The 22,823-nt window shown below is 44.6% G+C and overlaps 1 protein-coding gene and 1 pseudogene across 2 annotated transcripts in view; one reads left to right on the top strand and one right to left on the bottom strand.

The window, feature by feature from the left end:
- The window catches only part of LOC100358057 (polyadenylate-binding protein 2-like), a 69,021-nt pseudogene extending 66,300 nt beyond the window's left edge, over positions 1–2,721 (bottom strand).
- The window catches only part of CFAP95 (cilia and flagella associated protein 95), a 210,576-nt gene extending 190,121 nt beyond the window's left edge, over positions 1–20,455 (top strand). For both annotated transcript variants that reach the window (XM_051846478.2, XM_070050984.1), the window contains exons 6-8: positions 15,444–15,487; positions 17,624–17,827; positions 18,057–20,455. In XM_051846478.2, coding sequence (XP_051702438.1) covers positions 15,444–15,487; positions 17,624–17,627 — 48 coding nt within the window. In that variant the 3' untranslated portion in view covers positions 17,628–17,827; positions 18,057–20,455. The remainder of the gene's footprint in view (positions 1–15,443; positions 15,488–17,623; positions 17,828–18,056) is intronic.
- Positions 20,456–22,823: the final 2,368 nt, after the last annotated feature.

The raw sequence follows: 22,823 nt of genomic DNA, 5'->3' as shown, positions 1-22,823 counted from the left end.
CAGTACAGAAATCCAGTGACTTCCTTTCTCTCTCTTTTTTCCTTTTTTTTTTTTTTTTTTTGAGACAGGCAGAGTGGACAGTGAGAGAGAGAGAGAGAGAAACGTCTTCCTTTGCCATTGGTTCACCCTCCAATGGCCGCTGCGGCCAGCGCACTGCGCTGATCCGATGGCAGGAGCCAGGTACTTCTCCATGGGGTGCAGGGCCCAAGTACTTGGGCCATCCTCCACTGCACTCCCGGGCCACAGCAGAGAGCTGGCCTGGAAGAGGGGCAACCGGGACAGAATCCGGCGCCCCGACCGGGACTAGAACCCAGTGTGCTGGTGTGCTGGTGCCACAAGGCAGAGGATTAGCCTAGTGAGTCATGGAGCCGGCCTTCCTTTCTCTTGCATTGAAAGCCGACACTTTGGTGTAGGTGAAGGAGCTGTGCTGCAGGGTTGCTTGACTTAAGATTTTATTCTAGAAAATAGGGCAAGTTCTCCCATGCAGCTTGACACCCACGTCGCAGAAGTTTGCTCAACCCTCTTGCTTGATGCTGGCCAGCTGAACACACTCGGGATCTAGGAAAATAGCTCCTGGACTAAGTTTCTGCTGCTTTAGGGCCTAGAATGCCTTACTAAACTAGCATTAACTATCCTAAGCTAATGATGGTGGTGATTCCAGCAACTTACTGTCAAATTACTTTGGCAATAATTTGCAAAGAAAAGCTGCCACACAGAGACATTGGATAACAAATGCAGAAAGAAATGTGCACATCAACAGGGAGGTACGATAGATAGCTAGAAACTCCTCCCTCTGGGGTGCTTCACTGGCTTAGAGTGGGTGGGAGAATTTCAACTCTGAACCCAAAAGAATCATTGAAATTCATGTTTTTAAAAAGCAGTCATTGCAAGATGCAGAAAGCATAGAAACAGGTAGATGGTTTATAGCTACCAGACGTTCTTCCCTCACTTAACCTGATGTTCCCATCCATCTTCCATTCAATGAGTCCTAGCAAATTGTAAAGCAAGGGATCCAGAAAGGTAAGAGACCTGTCCAAGGGTGCAAGATGATGAGAATTAAAGTTAGAACAAAAGACTGGTAGGGTGAAACAGGGCAAGAGTGGCCATCTTTAAGTAAAATATGAGTCCATCAATGCATACAACTGGTCCTCAAAAAATTATGGAATATGAATACTATACATGTTTTTAAAGATTTATTTATTTACTTGAGAGGCATAGTTACACACAGAAAGCGCAAGAGAGGTCTTCCATCCCCTGGTTCACTACTCAAATGGCCACAATGGTGGCAGAGATGAGCCGATCCAAAGCCAAGAGACAGGAGCTTCTTCTGAGTCTCCCACATGGGTGCAGGGGCCCGAGCACTTCAACCATCTTCCACTGGAGGATGGCCCAAGTCCTTGGGCCCCTGCACCCGCGTTGGAGACCTGGAAGACCTGGAAGAGGCTTCTGGCTCCTGCTTTCGGATCAGTGCAGCTCCGGCCATTGCAGCCATCTGGGGAGTAAACCAGTGGATGGAAGACCTCTCTCTCTGTAACTCTGTCTTTCAAATAAATAAAACATTTTTTTTAAAAAAAGAGGATTAGTGGAACTGTACATTAATGTGTTTTCCTCATAATAGGCCTGTAGAGTAAGCAGGTGGGAATGATGGAAAGCAAGCCAGGTGTAGACCTTGGGGAGAGTAGAATTCCTCAGCTGTGCCTGTTGGGAAGCTGAGTCACTGGGCAGAGATGTGCTTTGAGCAGTCGTGACAGGGCAGGACCACACCTGCTGTTGTCTCAGCAGAAGCCTGGAGGGAATAAGCCATGGGGAAGAAGCACAGCTCTTCCGTATGACCACAGGCAATCAGACTTTTGAATGCCAACGTAATCCTCACTCCAACCTGAAGGGATTAAGGCCAAGATTCTCACTTTGCGTGAGATGCTCTGATTTCTGACCTCAGTCCCACCTCTGGAAGACCTAGGCTCCACCTGTTCACATGTTTCTGTCATTTTTTCTTTCTTTTTTTTTTTTTTTGAGATAACATTTTGAATCTACATTACAGTAAAAAGGCTTAATACTTCACCGAATAAGAAATTTAACAAGCAAAAAGACCCTAGTTTAGTGGGACTGTAGACAAGAGCTATAAATAATAATTGAATGGAAAATGACCATTTCACCCATGTACAGTAAATTTTAAAGTAATCACAGGTCATTAAAACCACAGTAGCAAATATCTTAACTGTTGATCTGACAAAGCTATAAAACAAAGTTTTACAAAATTATATTTGCAGCAATACTGATACACATGGACATTTCTTTCTCCCCCCCCCCAAATTTTAGCTCCCACATATAAGGGGGAACATGGCTTATGTCACTGAACAAGATGTCCCCCCGTTGCATCCATTTTGCTACAAATGGTAGCATTTCATTTTTTTTTTAATAGCTGAATAATCCATTGTGTATATGTACCACATTTCTTTTATCCGTTTATCTGATGATGGATACCTTGGTTGATTGCAAATTTTGGCTGTTGTGAATGGTGCTTCTATAAACATGGTGGTGTAGGTATCTCTTTGATACATTGTTTGCAAGTCTTTCCGGTATATATCCAGTAGTGGGATTTCTGGATCTTTTGGCAAGTCTATTCCTAGCTCTTTCAGAAATGTCTACACTGTTTTCCACAGTAGCTACACTAACTTACATTCCCACCAGTAGCACATAAATGTTCTCCTTTTTCCACATCCTTGCCAGCATTTGTTACTCCCTGTGTTTTGGATTTTAGCCATTCTGACTAGAGTGAGGTGATATCTCATTGTGGTTTTGATTTGCATTTCTCTGGTGGCTAGTGATGTTGAGCAGTTTTAAAAATATATTTGTTGTCCATTTGTATTTCTTCTTTTGGGAACTGTATTGAACTCAACCATATTGTTTGTTGTTGTTGTTGAGTTTTTTAAGTTGCTGATATACTCAGGATATTAATCCTGTGGGGAGCAACCCGGACTAGACTAAGTTACTCGAATTAAGACTTATTCTATGCATCTGCTCTCCCACAATATGGCGCTGGGAGAGAAGAAAACAGCTTCTACACAGCTGCCTCCAGTTCAGCCAATAAACTGTAGGACTTGCTCCTGATTGGAGGAGAGCAGCGTACTCGGCGTGTGGGCAGCCGAGTTGGGATTGGCGGAGGAGGACTATAAAGGAGGAGAGAGACAACATGCACCAGGAACATCTAAGGGGAACATCTAAGGGGAACACCTGTGCAGCCCCCGAGAGAGCCGGCCGGCGGAGTGCCGCTCCCCTGCGGAAGTGGGGAATGTGGCCAGGGGGAACCGCCCTTCCACGGAGATGGAAGGGACAGTAGCCAACCCGGGAAGAACCAGCAGCAAACCCGGGGAGGGCCGAGCAGACGAAAGAACAGCGCAGGGTCCTGTGTCGTTCCTCCACGAAGAGGGGGAGCGACAAATCCTTTGTCAGATAGGTAGCTTGCAAATATATTTTCCTATTCTGTTCTTCACGCTATTGTTTCCTTTGCTGTGCAAAAACGTCTTAGCTTGATATAGTCCCTTCTGTTTAGTTTTGCTTTTGTTGTCTGTGCTTTGGATGTCTTGTCCAAGAAGTTATCCTCTACACCAGTGTCTTGGAGTGTTTCTGTTATGTTTTCTTCTAGCAGCTTCATAGTCTCAGGTCTTAAATTTAGGTCTTCGATCCATCTTGAACTGATTTTTGCATATAGTGAGAGATATGGATCTAATTTCATTGTTCTACACACACACACACACACACACACAATTGGAATTGATTGATTTCCATCATTTTCCCAAACTTGGGTCACACCCATGAAAACCCAGATTCTCAGAGGAGAGAATTTGATTAGCCCAGCTCAAACTCTTTCCAATGAAGAGTTTCCTGCAAGGAGAAGGGAGAAGAGAAACTGGGCATGCCAAAACCATGGCTGCCTTCTCTGGTTAGGACGCTCAACAGAGGAGTCGTAATCTCCTGATAGTGCGGCTTCACAGCTTTCTCTGGAGGTAAGCTTCCTTTGCAGAGGAATGAGAAAAAGCTGTGCCTCACTCCTGAGCTATAGATATCCGCGTCTATCAGCAAGTGAATAAGCTGCCGAACACACACACAGTCCAAACATTGCAGTGCTGCATTTTGAGCACTATATTTTGAGGTCTGTATTTTGGCACCTAGAAGGAAATACAAAGGGACTTCAACTGTTCGTGGACATTTTAATTAAAAGATAAGTCAGTTTTAGCACAACATTTTTTGAAATCCATGCATAGTTTTTTTCATACTATGCATTTTCCGTGCACTTATTGAAGACCCCTTCCTAAGCCTGCTGGGTATGCACTTAAGAAGCTGATTCAGCTGTTGCACAGAAGGGAATCTATCCTAAGCAGCCAGAAGACAGAAGCTGCTGGGGTTGCTGCAGGAAGAGTCACGGTGGGGCTGATGTCAGGGCTTAACACGGCAGCTGTAAACAGCTCTCTGCGGGGAGCAAAGGAGATTCAGAGCCTCTGTCTCTGCAGGACAATATCCTGATCACCCTGAGTCCAAGCGTTCAGAGGAAGCTCTCCAACCCACAACCACCTCCTCAGGCCAGGTAGCTTCATCCTGAGGTCTGCGTCTCCGCCCTGGCTCCTCTCCCCTCTCTGAGTGGCTGAGGGCTCTCTGCCTACACACCCCTAGCAGAACCCTATCTTAGGAAAGGATGTGAGATATGCATTCACACAAAGAGGAAACAGTAGATAATGCTTCCTCTTTGTGTGTAGGCCTTCCTGGCCTACATGTTCCTCCACGTGGCTGGCTCCTGGCGCTCGGTATGAACCCAGATTTCCCTCTCTCTTCTAGATAGGGCCCTCACACTCCTATGCATTTCTCCCACTGAATAAAAAGCTTAAAAATTCACCATGCTGCCTCGTTCATTTATGCCGGTATTCAGAATTCTTCTTTGAATATTAGGCAAGAACCCACATAGGCTTATTAATATTTGGAATTTATTAATAAGCACATGGTAATATAAATGGCACCCCATATCCCTATATCATATGACACCCCAGATGGGACTTTTAGGGGTCAGCCTCCAGTTACACTATGAATTAATTGTTTGGTTAAGCAAAGTCCATCAGAAAGAATTTTTCTGATTGTTTTTGGGCCACAATGTCCCCAGCATGCTCTAAAAGTGAATACAGTGTGGCTCCTCTCCCTATAGAACCCCCAGAGGGAAATCCTTCCGCTTCCTTTTATCTGCACCCAACTGCTGCCCAGGTTCCAACAGGAAATGCTTTGAAGAATTCTCCAAGAGCATCAGGCCTGTTCATACCCCTGGGCCTTTGTGTGTGCTGCTTAGGATGCCACCCCTCTCTTCTGCACTTAGAAATCCCTCTTGCTTGATCATTTCAGACATACTAGGCTACTACCTCTTTTTTTATTTTTAAAACTATTCATTTTATTTGAAAGAGAAACAGAGAAATATCTTCTATCCACTGGTTCACTCCCCAAATGACCACAACAGCCAGGGCTGAGCCAAGCTGAAGCCAGGAGGCTGGAGCCCAATCTGAGTCTCCCATGCAGGTAGCACAGCCCCAGCTACCTGAGCCATCACCTGCTGCCTCTCAGGGTGTGCATCAGCAGGAAGCTGGAGCAGAATCCAGGCAGTCGGGACTCAAACCAGGTGCTCCAGTCTGTGACGTGGGATCCCAGGCAGACTTAACTGCTGCACCAAACGCCCACCCCAGATCGTCTCCTTTGAGCAAGCTTCTCTGTCCACTCACATCTTACCTTCTTGTTTCCAGAACTTTGCCATGGACCTAGAACCTCCAAAGCAGGCACTTGTTTGAGTGAACCGGAGGAGCACATGATGAGGAAAGCAAGGGGTAAAGAAGCTAAGCCACGTGTCTCCAGTGGCGCGTCAGGAGTGGAATCTGGGCTTCATCCAGTGTCTCTGTCCACATCCCAGAAACCTGAGATGCCACCTGGGCAATTTGACAAAATTTTTTAAAATTGTAGAAAAATACACATTCTGTGACTTTCACCATCTTAACCATGCCTCAGTGTACAGTTCTGGACTTTAAATACATTCACATCATTGTGCAGCCAATCTCCAGAAATCGTCTCATATTTCAAAATTAAAGTCCTTTAAGCAACAGCTTCCCTATCTCCCAGGCCCCAGCAACCACCATTCTATGTCTCAGCTACGTGGAATCCTAGTGTTTGTCTTTTTGCGCCTGGCTTATTTCACCCAGCATAACGTCCTCTAGGTCCATCCATATTGCAGCACGTGGCAGATTCTCCTTCCTTTTTTTCCAAGAGAGTTATTTACTTGACAGGTGCAGAGGCAGAGACAGAGATTAATCTCCCATCTGCTGGTTCACTCTCCCAAATAGTAGTAACAGCCGGGACTGGGCCAGGCTGAATCCAGAGGCCAGATACTCCATCCAGGTATCTCATGTGGATAGCAGGAACTCAAGCATTTGAGCCATCATTTGCTGCTTCCCGGGTGCGTTAGCAGAAAGCTGAATTGCATGTGGAGTTGTTGGACTTCAAATCAACCTCCAATAGGGGATCCCGGCATTGCAAGAGGTGGCTTCATGCACTGCACCACAGCACCCGCCCCTTCCTTCCTTTTTAAGGCTGAATAATTTTCCCTTGCATATATGTTCCACATTCTATTTATCCATGCTTCTGTTGATGGACACATGAGTTGCTTCTGCCTTTTTGTGTGTATGAATAAAGTAGTTATCGATATGTGTATACAAAAATCTTTTGGAAGACTTTGTTTTCCATTCCTTTATGTACATTGTATATTTGGTGATTATTTTTAAGATGTTAGCTTTTTTAAAAAAATTATTTATTTGAAAGGCAGAGTGATGGGGAGTGGAAGAGAGAGAGAGAGAGAGAGATCTTCCATCTGCTGGTTGACTCCTCAAATGGCAGTAATAGCCAGGGCTGGACCAGCCATAAGCCTGGAACACCATCCAGGTCTCCCACATGGATGACAGGGACCCAAGTACTTGTGCCATCTTCTGCTGCCATCCCAGGCACGTTAGCAGTGAACTGGATGGAAAGTAGAGTAGCCGGGACTTGAACTGGTACTCTGATAGGGGAAGCCAGTGTCACGAGCAGCGGCTTAACCTATTGTCCACAGCACTGGCTCTTTTGTGATCCTGTTTTGAGGACCCTGAAGTTTAACTTTTTTATTTATGATAGGAAGGATGCTGAATAATAATCTAACCTCTCTAGTTCAGCTATCAACAGAGCATTAAACCAGAAATTCAACAGAGGAAGCACTGTGCCTATTGGGGCTCTTTGATTACCTGTGCCAGGAACCAACTTGGGCCTGCCTGAGCGCAGGAGGAAATCCAGTGGCGAGGCTTGAGGCTCTATCATGGTACCCAGTGAAGAGTTGATCATACAGGAAGACAGGCACCCCGAGGCTCAGGGGAAACTGGAGCCAGAGCTCCAAGTGCCCTGTGAACCCCTCTCCCCGCGTCTCTCCTCTCTCCTCTCTGTGTGCCTGCTCCATTGTTCTCTCCCTGCACACAGGCTCCATCTGGAAGGAAAATGGCGTCCAGTCCCCCTCACCCTCACATCTGTGTCCCAAGCCCTGGAAAGAAACTGGCCCAACTCTCAGTCTTAAATCCAAAATCTCCCAGAAAAGGATCACTGCCTCTGCTCCTGTTCAACTTCTCATTCCAGAAATGAGGGGCGGCTGGGAAGGCAAAGTCAAATTCTGAAAGGACTGTTCCCTGTGTAATGATGAGGATGAGTGTGTAGGGGAGAGGCAGGGAGTTGCTGCAAATTCCCAGGTGCAGAGTGACTGCAGTAGACTGGCTAGAGCCAGTAGGAAGACTGCAGGTTGAAAGACCACGGGGTGAAGAATTCTCAGACTGCCCCTATGCCTGATGAACACTCTCATGGGGTTAAGGGGTGCGGTTGTGTAGGGAGCAGTGAGCTGTGAAGTAGAAAAACACATTAATCAAAGCTGAGTCTCACCAACCAGATGGATTCACAGATAATGAGGCCAGCAAAGGGCCCACTAGCCCTGAGATGGCTTTGGACAAGCTTTTGTGTCATACAGCAGGTCCAACAAGAGACCCCAAAAAGCAAGGGAAAATACATGGTCCCCACAGCAGAGAGTCCAGAGGCCAATGTGAAAAGGAAACAAGATGATGGCCAGAGAGATCGTAGACTGTCACATTTCTGGGAGAGCACACCCAAGTTCAGGTGCCTCCAAGGCATCTTATTTGATAATGAGGTGGAGAAAGGCAGCTGGCCACAGGAAGCAGAAAGAAGAGTAGGAGACTACTGCTAAGAACCAAAGCTAAACCCACATCCCCCGAGGCCTGCCTCTGGTAAAATTCTCCTGTTTGTTGATCGATTCTGAATGTTAAGCAAATCTTTCCAGCAGCCTTTCCAGGGCGCAGGAGCAATGAATCTCAGAGCGCAAATGAAAAATGAGGGCTGCAAAGTTCAGGGAATAATAGAAAATTAAATCTTAACCGAGCTGCTCTAAATATCACAACCGGAAAACAGTGCGTCAGCACGCTGCGCCGGCAAGGAGGACCGCGAATTTCTCCTCTCTACAAAATTACCAGTGGTTCTCAGGTTTGGGGGTGAGGGAGCGGTTGACAAGGAGAGACTGAGAGAATAAAGTAGGGTTTCTATGCTTCAATAAAGAGAGCACTTTTTCTTAACCAAACCAACAGCCCAGTCCCATCACCTCTGATGGTAACTCGACGGACGCCATGACCCACAGCCCGGCAGCTGTACTCTTCCCTGGCACTCACGCTTTTAGGTTTTCTGTAGTTGTCTGTGGATGTGTCTCACCCCCACAGTGAGATTATAAACCTCTGAGGCGAGGGAAGGACTAGTTGCCCTTGTTCATCTTCATATGCCTGATAAAATTTGGAAGAACTAATAAGTAGTGACTGTCTCCAACATGGTATACACTGTGCGAGACCTCCCAGATACCGTGCAAAGCGAGAAGGCCCACCACGATTACTGGTGCACTGGAGCTCACAGCAGTAAGCCGTGTGCCCAAACCCTCACTGCGACAGAGCGGGGCTTCAAACCCACGCCTACTGAGTGCCAGAGCCTATGCTCCTTCCTCCCCCTCTCTCCAGCTGGCACTGGCAGTTCTATTTTCCAATACACATGCCTGAAATTATGCGGCATAGAGTAAGGGGTGGCATCAAGATGCTAACCCACACCATCAGATTACAGAGGGTGTGCTCATAGTCATAGCCCTATGTTGACCTCAAAAAATAAAAAATAAACACGCACACACAGTGATTATCCTATGCCAGACTCTGTGGATTGTATAATGTAATCCTTACTGCAACTCTCAGTATAAAGTGGGTGTTTCGTTAGTTGTAGAATGAATGGACAAATGAAGATAAAAATAGAGCCACAACTATCACCAGTTGCTAAAGTAAGAAAAATCCATACGCTCCTCTGCGTTTGTACTAGTAGCTTCATGAGTCTCAAACTACAGAGGGAAAGAGAAATAAATGTGTATTAGAAACAGAAATAGATACAAGCAATTCAGACAACAGAAAGGAAAGCTTTTAGTTTGAAAAATGAGTGTTGTATAAAATCAATAATGACGCACCCCCTAGATGAGACAGGCTTCCTTTGTCGCAATAGCATCTTAAATGAACTATTCTGGAAAATCAGCATTTACTAATAAGACAAACAGAAGCCTCCCACTAGGGCTCAATTTCATCTCAGAAACAGTTCCTCTAAGAGGATGACAAAGCTGCCGTGGAATCCATCCAGATGAATTAGATTATGATATGGTTGCCCGGGAGTAAAGAGCATTGGCCAAGAACCAAAAATGCGCCTGTTCTGTTTCGGGCTTGTCCAGCTTTCTTTAGTCATTAGTGCTATCCACCAATTATCTCTCTTCCACTTTGGATGTTAGACACGGCCATGTGACTCACTTTGGCTGTGAAGTGTGACCAGTAGGCAGAAGCTTTAAGAATCAACGCATGGGTTGCAACATTTGCTTTTCTGTCTTGATGGCAGATGATGTTCTAGAAGGTGAGTGTCTGTCATCTGGCATCACCGAGTAAAAATGACAGAGTGGAGCCCTTGGTTAACCCACTGTGGCAATTTCACAAATGGGAGGCAGAACAAAAACCTGTTGTTTTAAGCTACTGATATTTGTTTGTGACTTGCTACACAACTTAGCCCAACTTAGCTGATATTTTAATGAATGAGCTGTGTGACCTTGGACAAGTTGTTGTACCTGACTGGACTTCTGGTCTCTCATCTGCAAACCAGCAGGAGTAGCCTGGAGCAGGAGGGAGGTTAAATTAGAGATCCAAAAGCAGTGGAAAATGGCCCAAGTCTTTGGGACCCTGCACCCTCATGGGAGACCAGGAAGAAGCTCCAGGCTCCTGGCTTCAGATAGCCTCAGCTCCGGCCATTGCAGCCACTTGGGAATGAGCCAGTGGATGGAAGACTTCTCTCTCTCTCTCTCTCTCTCTCTCTGCATCTGCCTCTCTGTAAATCTGCCTTTCAAATAAATAATTAAATCTTTACTAAAAAAAAAATGGAGATCTGAGAGTGGTCTTCATGGTGACAATGAACCCTCCAAAAATATAGGGGTGTGTGTGTGTGTATGAGGGTGATTGTATAAGAGGGAGCAAGTGAGAAGGAGAAAGGAAGTGCTTTTTTTCTTGGGAATAGATTTATAGCTGTTTCACATTTTCAGAGGGCATACTTTACCCAAAATGAGGTTAAGAGCCTGGGTAATCTCTAAGGCCATTTCCATCTCTAATGTGCTTTGTAGAATCTAGAGAAGAAAAAAGACCAGCTAATTAGGTTTGTTCTGATGTGATATTTCAGGACTTGCCTTAAGTCAGATTTTCTTAAAGGTTGTTTCCCAATAATTATGTGTAAGAGTTCTGCTTAATAGGATTACAAATAAAATCTCAGGAGGTAGTCCCGAGTGAAAACAGGAGATTCAGAGCAATTCTTTTTAACCAAAGGAAAGGTTCTTCAGAAATTAAAAGCAAGGACCCAGATGACATTGTGTAGGTATGGCAGGGCAGGATCTACTCTTTACGGGAAAGAGCAATCATTACTCCAAAAACACGTCCCCCTCATATGTTAGCGCCCGAATGCCTGGATGCTAACACTTAAACTGAAAGCAGTGATCCCTTTAATCTCAAAACTGCAGGGTAGACAAGGGCTAACAGAGAGAGCCTGTGTCTTACAGCTGAATGCTCTGGGTTCAGGCTCAGCATTACACTGAATTCAACATGCTGTTGAGCCACAATTTTATCATCTATGAAATGGGGACAATAATCTCAATTGCAACAAAGAGTTCCAACAGCAAATACAAGGGTGCTTTAAGAAATTAAAAGATAAGTTTACTTTGGTGCAAAACAAAATTGAAATCTATGCATAGGTTTTTTCATAATGCACATTTTCAAAGAACTTTTTTGAAGACTCTGTGTGCATGCATTTTTTTAAATGCCTACCCCAATAGACTTGTCTTTTAATGCCATTTTCCATGAGCTTTTCTTATAGATATTACATTCAAACATGGTCATTGAGGAGAATTTAATGAGAGAGCATTTACCAAGGAGTATGCAGCATGCTGGAAGTGGTTAAAGCAGAGATTTACCAAGAAATAGAAAGGGTTACCATGAAAAGGAGAAATCGGGGGGCCATAGGAGAAGGCTGTGTTATAGGCATTGTAGCCTTCCAAGAGACTGCTTAAGTTACCATGGATCTCTGACCCAGGAGAGTGGGAGCTGGGGGTGTGTCCTGATTCTCTCTCCTCTCACCCTCCTGTATCCTCCTGGTGGCTCCCATTGACCAAATCCAAGCGGAAACCCATGGGAAAAGGAGCCCAATGATAGGCCCATAGAAGTCGATCTCCTTGGGCAGAGAGAAGGATGGAGAAAGTGAGAGAGGAGGTGGAAGGGAAGGAGCATTCAAGCTCTTGGCATCATTGTGAAGCCAATTATATTATACAAACATTATCTACTGTTTCCTCCTTGTGGCCATAAGGCCACCCGCCTGGAGGCACAGCGCAGCAAGGCCCACAGTGGGGGAAAAGAGGCAAAAGGAACAAAAGCCAAAAAAGGGCTGGGCCCACCGTGTTCCAGGCCTTTAATCCACTTCCAAAGGGGAGTGGTTAATTAATCCGATTGGCTGGTGGGCACACAGGTGTGGTCAGGTAGGGGCATCGAGGTCACATAGGGGCGTGGTGAAGGCGTGGTTTTCCAGCTCACAAACCTGATCAATTTTATCCTATATGCCTGCCTACGATAGGGCCCTGGGGCAATTTGGTATATCCTTTAGTGGCAGATCTACATTTTCTAAGTTTGGGAACATCTGTCTGTGTTCATGCTGGGCTCACTTCATTTTGGCTTTGTCTTTTACACGATGAGTTACACTGGGAGGTGATCAATCTCACATTCTGTGCGTATTTTCGCTACTCTGATCTCCTGGCTGCCTCCCTTAGCTAATCTTCCTCAATAAGGAGGTGCCCTGCAGGAGAAGCCCAGGGCATGAGGAGCAGCTGGACTAGAACTTCCCATCCACACTCTGCCCCTGGAGGGTGGTTACTTCCTCCTGCAGCTGCAGGGCTCTGAGACCAGAGTTTCAGTGCAGTTAATGCACTGGGACAGTGATTCCAGGAAACACAGAGGAATGAGAAAGTGCAACTGGGCATTCAGCAAACCATGTGTTAAGCAATTTACCACTCAGGACGACTAAAGCTTCCCTCTGGGGAGCTGCGGGAGGTGGTGCAGAATTTGCACCTCAAGGTTGTTCGACCAGGGTGATGAGGGATCTGGGGTATTTCTGCACTCACTCCTGGCAGAAGGGGTATGATGATTGCTCATCTTTATAACCCAGCACTTTGAGTGTGACCCCCACAGTGAGGGCAGGTTCCAGGGGCTAGAGAAAACCCTCTGGCCGGGGCGTGCAGGGGCTGCCTTCTGAAAGCCTGCCTGCCTGAGCAGGGGGAGAAGGCGGAGGCCCTGAACGTGCTGCTACAGTTTCAAAGCTAGGGGAGGCCAGAGAAAGTTGTTAACTGTTTCCATCTCTGTTGTCCTAGTGAAAGACTCATTTTCATTCTGCCGCAAATTTCACCACTTCAAGATCCCAGATCTTACTACTGTTATTTTTTTTTTTAACAGAAAACAAAGGTGATTTTTATTGGGCAAAAAAGCCTTATAATACAACATCGCTGGCTATCACATGCATTCCAAAGAACTGTGATGGTTTTAAAAAAGAAAAAGACACCAGGAGAGGAAACTTGACATATGCAACCTGAAAGGAGCTTGCAGGCAGACTTACTGGAACTAAGCGCTCATCTCCCACGCCTGCCACACAGGTGCCCAGGTGTGTAAGCCAAGCTCCCGACAGCACAGTGGAGAGGGGTGACCCCATCCTCGAGTGTGTGTGTGTGTGTGTGTGTGCGCGCGCGCGCACTCCTGTCCTCCCCCCTCCCCCGTCACTCCCTCCTTTCTGACAGGATCCCAAGGATCTCCTCTCCAGCGATTTGCTGATTTAGTTATCACTCCCTCCTTTCCTAGCCACCTGTTTTGCCAGGTCAGATTGCTTCTCCAAATCGGATCTTAGCGCTTCTGAAGCGGCACCATCTTTACCACCAGGCTCTCGCTTTTGTCTGGGGCTGGAATCTTTTTCAAAAGTGCCTTTAACTTTGACTAACAGAGGTTCATTGTGTTCCCGACTGCTGATTCGGAGAAAATCAGAGGGGCCACTTTGCTGTGTCCCTGAATCTGTGCTTTCACTGCTGTCCCACCCCCCAGACACAGCCACCTGGACAACCCCAGCTTGGGACTTAGCCTTTCCTCAGTAGCCAACACAAGCCCCATTCTTACCCTTGTCTCATTTATTCACTCAACAATAACTCACGGAGCATCTGCGTTCTACCAGACACTTGTGCAGATGATCTGGGAGTGGGAGGCGAGAGGTGAGTGGGTGCTGTGGGGACAGTGGATCCATACCACAGATTCTGAAATCAGGTAAATTAAGCCCAAGGCTCATCTGTGCCTTGGGCAAGTTTCTTTGCTATTCTCAGGCTTAGGCAACTCATCTCTAAGATGACAAATATCATAACACCCCACTTTATGTTATATAACATATCTATCCCAGCCTTCAAAAAATAGTAGGCATGTGAATATGGAAAATGTTTACATATGAAGTACATATGGTAAAATGTTAAAAATGTCTAAAAATTTAAATTTATGTGTGAACATTGAACTCTTCTTTAAACTTTCCTATATTACTTGAAATATTTTTAAATAAAAATCAAAAATTTAAAAAGCTATAAACATTCATAGGAACATGGAATTAAAAGATCTTTAATTTTGGTGCAAAAACAGTTTTGAAATCCATACATAGATTCCTCATAAAGTTTTGCCCATGCACTTTTGGAAACCTCTTGTTTGTGAGGATTTCTAAATTTTTGCACCAAAGTAACCTTATCTTTTAAGTCATTTTTCATGAACTGTTTGAAGTACCCATGTATTCCAGGGAGTGATGTTCATAACCGTTAAGAATAAAAGATTCTGGGGCCAATGCTGTGGCACAGCAGGTTCAGCTGCAGCTTGTGAGGCCAGCATCCTGTATCCCTGCTGATGTGTCTGGCACGGAAGATGGCTCAAGTACTTGGGCCTCCACCACAGATATGAGAGACCAGGACTTAGAACCTGGCTTCTGTCATCAGCCCAGCCTAGCCCTGGCTATTGCAGTCATTTAGGGAGTGAACCAGTGAACCAGCAGATGGAAGATACCTCTCTCTCAGTCTCTCCCCCTTCTCTGTTGCTCCATGTTTCAAATGAAAAAATCTTAAAAGAAAAAGGGATGAAATGGTTGTGAAATTGTATATGCCATGTTATCCTGTTTTAACATATGTCTGCATATATAAACTTACCTATTATACAAATGAGATTATTATAGTTATGTAATAAAAAGAAGGTGAGAGAGCTAGAGCAACAGAAATAGGGAAAGTCACATAAAATATTAATAATGTTTATATTTCAGTGGTGTGATTACATTTTCTCTTTTTCATGAATCTGCATTTTCTAAATTTGAGGGCAATAAACTTATGCTTTATACCTAAATGTTCAAAGATTGCATATTGCAGTATGCAATGAAACGACTAAACACTTCACAGTTCGAATTTGGTAAGAACTGCAAAGAACCCTGGCCTGCTTCTGTTCCCTGGTCCTGAACAGTTGTCACATGCCCAGCCCTGAGGGCGTCTTGCTGCGCCACTCTTTCCCCTGCAACTTCTACCACCCCCTTGGTGGTGGTCCCCAACCCTGATTATGTGCTAAGATCAATCCTTCAGCTTGAGGGGATTGCTTTCCCCAAAGAACACTGTGCCCAAAATTGGAACCTGTGGGCTTTTAGAAGGAAAAATACCTTATAAATGCAAATGATTACACTTTCTCTTTGCTTTACAGGTTGTTAAGTGCATAGAAGATGTTCCTACAGTGCTGGCTAGAAGGTAAGAAAAACAAAACCCCACAGTGTTTGGGGTCCACTTGATGGCAAGGGTCTCCTGTGCACGAGGGTTTGTGATGTAAGCATGAGGCCCTTGCTGGCCCCCAAGGGCACAGAGGATGGGCCCTGACTCTGGAGCCTTCAGCTGAGAGCCTCACTGTAGAGAGTGCATTGGCGAAGTCCAACTCCAGGCTGAGGTTCAGGAAAAGCTGGTTGGTCATGGCATCACTTCTGGCAAGCACAAATATATCTATTTTTCCACTGGGGCCCCAGTTTGCTTGGCAGACCTGGTTTATGTGGCACAGCCAGGTACCCATGCTCCAGCTTTCCAGAACTGCCTGCTTTCTGGCAAATAGGTTGGGTGTGGTGACTTTAATAGGCACACGGTTTAGAATAGGTACTTTCACATTTCCTTTCATTTATTTACTCTCTGGTTTCCATTCCAACTCTTCCTGTCTTTTCTTCTTTATTCAAATGCTGGAAATTTTAACTGCCATTTTGTAGTGCATATATTTATTTCATAGTTGCACATATTTAGTTTGTAATTTTGTTCATCCTGACCAGTCAACTGTGATTATGGACCCTAACATCATTTTCAGTGAAATGTAGCAATTTTCTTGTGTAATTTTTTAAGAGTGAAAGTCCAGTTGAGTGTATATAATTTGTAAAATGACTTACATGGATTCTGGGCAAAAAGAGAATAAGTTATTTAAATACTGAAATAAATGTATATAGATATGATTTCACCAGTGGAAAAGAAATCAATATTTTTAAAGATCTATTTATTTGAAAGGCAGAGTTAGAGAGAGACAGAGAGAAAGGTGTTCCATCCACTGGTTTGTTCTCCAAAAGGCCGTAACAGCTGGGGATGGAGCTGGGCCAAACCAAAGCCACAGCCAGGAGCTTCTTCCAGTTCTCCCATGTGGGTGCAGGAGTCCAAGCACTTGGGCCATCTTCTGCTGCTTTCCCAGGCACATCAGCAGGGAGCTGGATGGAAAGTGAATCAGCCATAATTCGAACTGATGCCCATATGAGATGCCAGCACTGCAGATGGTGGCTTAACCCACTGTGCTACAGCTACATACAAAAAGAAATCTACGTATTTGATTGCTTCACTTTGTTACTTAAAATTCTTTGAAATTATCTATTGCCTTTGGGGTAAGATTCAAGCACATTAACCTGGCCTGTAAGACCTGGCATGATTTGGCTCCTGCCTCTCCTGCAGCTCCAGTCTTCACATTCTAGCCACACCAAATCAATGTCTTTCATTTCTTCTCCAGGTTAACTTTCTTTGCCTCTGTGTCTTTACCTTGTGGTTTTTGTCCTGGAACCTTCCACTCATTCCTCTGTCTGTGTAACTCCTTACGTGGCAGGTCTCCACTCCTGAGTAGTTTCCTGCTCTAAGGTTCCCCAGTCTCCCTCCCGTAGGTAAATGTCCCCTCTCTGTACTGTGCCACCATAGCAGTTATCGCCTCTTCACTTCTCTCTCGCCTGTATTACTCTGTACAATTGCTTGAGAGTGGGGACTACATCTTTCTGTTCCCATTGTATCCCTTGTTCTTTGTACGATGACTGGCCAGCGCGTAGTAGGAGTGCAACACATACTTCTGAACTGAACGGGTACGTTGAAATCATTTGCTGAAGGGCCGGTGCCATGGCTCACTTGGCTAATCCTCCACCTGCGGCACCGGCATCCCATGTGGGCACCGGGTTCTAGTCCCAGTTGCTCCTCTTCCAGTCCAGCTCTCTGCTGTGGCCTGGGACGGCAGCAGAGGATGGCCCAAATCCTTGGGTCCCTGCACCCACATGGGAGACCGGGAGGAAGCACCTGGCTCCTGGCTTTGGATTGGCGCAGATCGGGGAGTGAACTAATGGAAGGAAGACCTTTCTCTCTGTCTCTCTTTCTCACTATCTATAACTCTACCTGTCAAATAAAAAAAAAAAAAAAAAAAAAAAAAAAAAAAAAAAAAAAAACATTTGCTGAAAAGGAATCAGGATTGAAGTGCTTCCACGTGCCCCATGCTGCCATTTACTTGGGTGCCTGAATTATCTAATCAGTTCAGATTGAACCCCGCTGTGCCCTAGCTGCTTGCACCCACACTGTTTCGTTTGCTCTTTCAATAACCTTTCTGTTTTCCAGCTGAGGACACTCGGCCTCAGGGGGCTGAACGACTGGAGCACCACAAACACCTACTGGAAAGATCTCTCTGCGCAGGAGATCTGGCTCTGGGTTCCTGGCCACACAGTGTAGGACTGGCTCTTTATACTTTGGTCCACTACCATGCTCTGTTGCCACAGCCACCCGATATTAGAGATTGCAGCTCCTGAAATGCCTACGTAAAAGGTACAACTGAGGCAGAAGTGAAATGGAATCCTGGAAGGGAGCTAGGGAGGAGATTCGGGGCCAGCAATCTAGACACCAGGGTTCTCATCCTCCTTTTGTTACTAACTAGTGTGTGACCTTGGGCGAGTCACTTAGTCTCTCTGAGCCTTTGCTATTTCATGTACACAATGAGTAGGAATGTTTACATACTTTTTAAGGCCTTTCTACCTTTAAATTCTATGTTTTTCAGCTTGCAAGTTCCTACGAGGCATGAGATTTGCACACGGCTACTGCTCAGGGTATCATCAGGTTCACCTGAGATCACCTGACTTCTGGCAGCTCTCCTCAAACTGCAACCTGAAGGTAGGAAGTGAAGCGATTTAAGCACTTTCCTATCGCCCTCATATCTACTTTTATGTGTACACTCATATGACAAGGCAATGACTTGGGATGGAATGAAAAGAAGGAATCGCTAGAAATATGCCATTTTTTCATCTGCTATCCTACTGGCCTTTGTATCAGCCCCAGGGAAATTTGATCCTCTCCTACACACCATTCCTTAATCATAACACAGACTCCTTCTGATTGCATTTGTTCCACAACAATTGTTTGTAGCTCTGCGTGTCTTGAAACTACCTTAATTATTTAAGCAATTAGCAATCGGATTTTACATCTCAACTATGGCACAAGAAAGTCAGAAATGTAAAAGCACAAATTGTCAGGAATGCAAATAGATTTAAAGTTGTTTGCATATAAATTGATTTCCATGAGCAAGTAAAACTTCACATATTTGCAATGAGTTTTAAAGGTGCTAAAGTGAGTAGAATGATATCATCTATGTGTGAACTTACTGAAGAACAGAGAAACTACCATTCTTATATTTTTAAAAAAAGTGTCAGTTTTGGTATTAGTGTAGCTGAAAACAAAGGACAGTGAAAAGTATATTTAAAAATATGTGTGACTTTGAAACTTTGGCATTATCATATATAATATATCAGCTAGTACATTAAAATGTCTTTTAAAATTTTTTGTTTGTGGAAAAGAAAATATAAAAGAAATGAAAATTAACAAGAAGTTACAACTTGGGGGTTACTCTGGGTTAAAACAATAGCCAAAATGATAGAAAATGAAATAAAAAATGAGGGCATTTATTTTTTCCAATATCCCATGAGTGAATTAGAAACGACATCAGAAGTCAGGAAATCCATTTTTCCCCTGTCACCAGCTAACTGTGTCAATTTAGGCAAGTCACTCCAGCTTTCTGGAGACAAATGTTGTTTTGTATGGAACTCATAATTTATAAGAAGAGTTAAACCTTAGCAACATGACGAAAATGCTGGAAATGTCATTCTACCAGGAATCACACTGCATTACAACCTTATTCCAAGTTAAGTAAGTTCTGGAAGTAGATGTCCACTTTTCATGGAAAAAAAAACATGCTGCATGTTTTTTTCCATAGTGGATCAACTTCCTGTACCAAAATGAGGTTTCTGCTACAAAACTGGCCTGATCTTTGGCATTGTGATGAGGGCATGTCCTGGGCCTGCTCCACAGGGCACAGACGTGAAGGTTTCTGAGGGCCTAACCCTGTGTAGCAAAATGCAGACTGCATAGCGCTCCTTTAAATAGATGCAGAGCCAAGAGGCCCACTTCCAGCAGGACTTTTGAAGTACAGAGCCCTCTGATAGCAAATGAATATCTTTTAGGCATGGTGCACAATTTTTTTTAGAAGCTAATTAAGAACAGTATTGTTTCCTTGTGAACAGCAAATCAATAATAACAGCTAGAGTCTTATAGCACCTTTCTCAAAACAATATACTTAAGTGAGAAGCCCTATTTTTCTATTTCATAAAATTGCTAATTTAGTTTGTCTCAGTGACAATGCAAAATTATGTGTCACCTATTAACCGGAGAGAATGTTTACATCTCATCTGTTGAAACTCAAAACAAAGAGGCAAGGGAGTTTCCTCTGCTGTTGACTCGTGGGGAGGAATTTCATTTGAGTTTCCAAACAACATCAATAATGATGATGTAGCTTTAGGGACCAAGGAGCATCTTGATGTTGAACTTTGCCGTGGTCTGAATGTTTATGCCCCACCAAATTTCACATGTTGAAATCCTATTCCCCAACATAATGAGGGAGCCTGTGGGAGGTGAGCATGTCTTAAAGGTGTCGCCCTCATTATTGAGATTAGTGACCTTATAAGATAAGTGACCCAGAGAGCTGCTTTGGTGGAAGGGACACACCCCCAAGGCATCCTCTGTGAACAGGAAGCAGATGCTCACAAGACACAGAATCTGCTGGTCCCTTGCTCTGGGACCTCACCCAGTCTATGCCATTGTATTGTATAACAGCCTGAACAGAACAAGCCCGGATGTCGGGGCCTGAACTCTCTGGCATTCTGGGCTACAAGAGCCAGCCGAAGCTTCAGAAGGCAGGGATGATGAGCAAAAGGCAAAGGGATTCCACTAATGCAGGAGAAAGCATTCTGAGCTATGGATGCAGAGAAAGAATGTGATGGAGGATATGTGGGGGATTGTGAATGATACGGACTTGTGAATGATACGGACTTGTGAATGGTATGAAAGCTTGCCAAGGTCATCATGAGGAGGTGAGAGTAGGAGAGACCGGGTTTATTCAAGGGTGGCGATTATCTGGGCGGGGGGGTGGGGTGGGGTGTATATGCTTGACTTGCTATTAAACATGTATTCCTGAAATATTGTTGCAAATCTAATTGTCATGAAGTCAAAACACAGGTAATATTTAAAGCCAATTTGTATCTGAAAAGGAAGGTGTTCTTTTGCAACACAAATGCCAATCATCTGAATTATTTCTTTAAAAAATCATGAGTATTTCCTCCGTTGAGTTTTCTTAGATCGCGTGGGCAATGGAATGAGGCTGCTGAGAAAGAACTACACCTTGCTCCAGTCTGGAGGCTGCTGAGAAAGAACTACACCTTGCTCCAGTCTGGGTGTGCTTACGCAAGGGCAGAATGCTCCCGACTCTAAGAGGCCCTTGCAGTGGACCCACTGAGCACCTTGCTCTCCAGATGAGAAAACATGGCTAAACGCTTTGCTCTGGGTTCAACAGCAAGTCATTGTGAGTTCACCAAAGGATAAGCGACTTGTTTGTGGTTCTCAGCTGGCTGGCTGCAAAATTAGAGCTGGAACCCAATAGTACCCTTCCCATGCAAGGCTTGTCCTCTACACCTCCCTGAGCCTGAGACTAGACAGTGAGCTGTGTATGGACAGGGAACCAAGCCACCTGCAGCTACACCACTGTGTGTCTACAGCTCTCCCCAGCTTCACAACTCCATGTCATCACTGCAGCTCCTGGTTTTTGAGACTGTTGCCTAAAAGGATTTATCGTAGGATCAGGAAGCAATAGAGATAGGGAAAGAGAGAGAGGGGGGGAGAGAAATTGCTGTTATTGGCTCCCGAACGGCCAGGGAGTACAGTAATATATCTCTTAGAAAGAGATAGATAATGTTAAAAGAAGAAATTTATCTTCCAGAAAGCAATAAAGCTTTAAAACTGAGTGTAGGGGGGAAAAAAACAAAACAAAACATAATAACCCAGTTTCTCTTGAGTTCTTCCAGAATCTATCAAATGTGGCACCTTAAATTGGTCCAAGTTTCACAGATACCAGGAATCCACAAGTGTGATGTTTCTGAAAATGCCATGCATCTCCAGAAACATGCCATTTTGTTCCTGTTTTCTCTGCTTGGCACATCTTTAACTTAGCTTCCTGTCGTCTCCTCTCAGAAATTCCACATGTGTCTCTAGCTGCCCCAGAAATAAGCCTTTATTTCTAAGTGTAGAAGATGTATTGTGTGAGAATTCAGGGGGAGATAGAGAAGAGGGAAAAAGAGGGAGAGAGGGAGAGAAAGAGAGAGAAAGAAAGAAAGTAAGAGAGAGAAAGAGGGAGGAGAGGAGAGAGAGATTAAATACAAATTTCAAGCACCATGTTTTTATTCTCTGCAAGTACTACAGGGCTGATCCAAGGGTTTGGGCTCCAATTTTAATCTCAGTGTTTGAAAGTCCTGAGGGAAGAGGGCTAGCCAGGCCCTGCAGCAGGTGCTGCTCTAAAGAACGCCAGAGGGGTCAGCACTGTGGCACAGTGGATTAAAGCCCTGGCCTGAAGCGCCAGCATCTCATATGGACGCCGGTTCTAGTCCCTGCTGCTCCTCTTCTGATCCAGCACTCTGCTGTGGCCTGGGAAAGCAGTAGAGGATGGCCCAAGTCCTTGGGCCCCTGTACCCATGTGGGAGACCCAGAAGAAGCTCCTGGCTCCTGGCTTCGGATCAGCTCAGCTCTGGCCATTGTGGCCATCTGGGGAGTAAACCAGCAGATAGAAGACCTCTCTCTCTCTGTTTCTACCTCTCTTTGTAATTCTGTCTTTCAAATAAATAAAATAATTTTTTTAAAAAATAAAGAATACCAGAATGCCACTAGGAAAAGTGGGAGCCCAGAGTCAGATAATACAGGTTTCCAGGCACAGCTCCTTATATCTGTGCACACAGTCAGCTGAAGTTAACAGTCTGATAAACATCAGCAATTAAGAAATGCATAGCATAGTATGCTCACCAAGAATAAGTGATTATTTTATCATTAAAATCTTAATCTCTTCAATAGATAGCCAAGCTTGTTAATTTTTAAATTTGCAAATGAACAAAGAAGTACAGAATGGGTAACATTTTCTTAAATGTTTGTTTTTAAATACAGATCCTACTTTGGCCAAAAGAAAGTATATTGGTCATTAAGTCTCTTTCCAAAAGCAAGTATTTTAAAATTCTTAACTGGAGAAGGGGGTAGAGCAGGAGGGCAATGGAGTGAAATTCAGATTCTCTCTATTCCTACAAAATGATGAAAATGAAGAAATAATGGTTGACAGAAGGCAGGTCATTAACTTGCCTCAGATACCTACATCTCAGCCAGGCCACAAGGCCACAAAGATGGGCTGACTTTGCCAAGACTGTGGAGCCTCTGCCACGTTCATGTCAGGAAACATGTTCAA

The sequence above is a fragment of the Oryctolagus cuniculus genome, chromosome 1 (genome assembly GCF_964237555.1).
Source record: "Oryctolagus cuniculus chromosome 1, mOryCun1.1, whole genome shotgun sequence".
In the NCBI taxonomy this organism is placed as follows: domain Eukaryota; kingdom Metazoa; phylum Chordata; class Mammalia; order Lagomorpha; family Leporidae; genus Oryctolagus; species Oryctolagus cuniculus.
The sequence above is the reverse complement of the archived record's forward strand: the minus strand, read 5'-3'. Positions and strand labels throughout refer to the sequence as shown.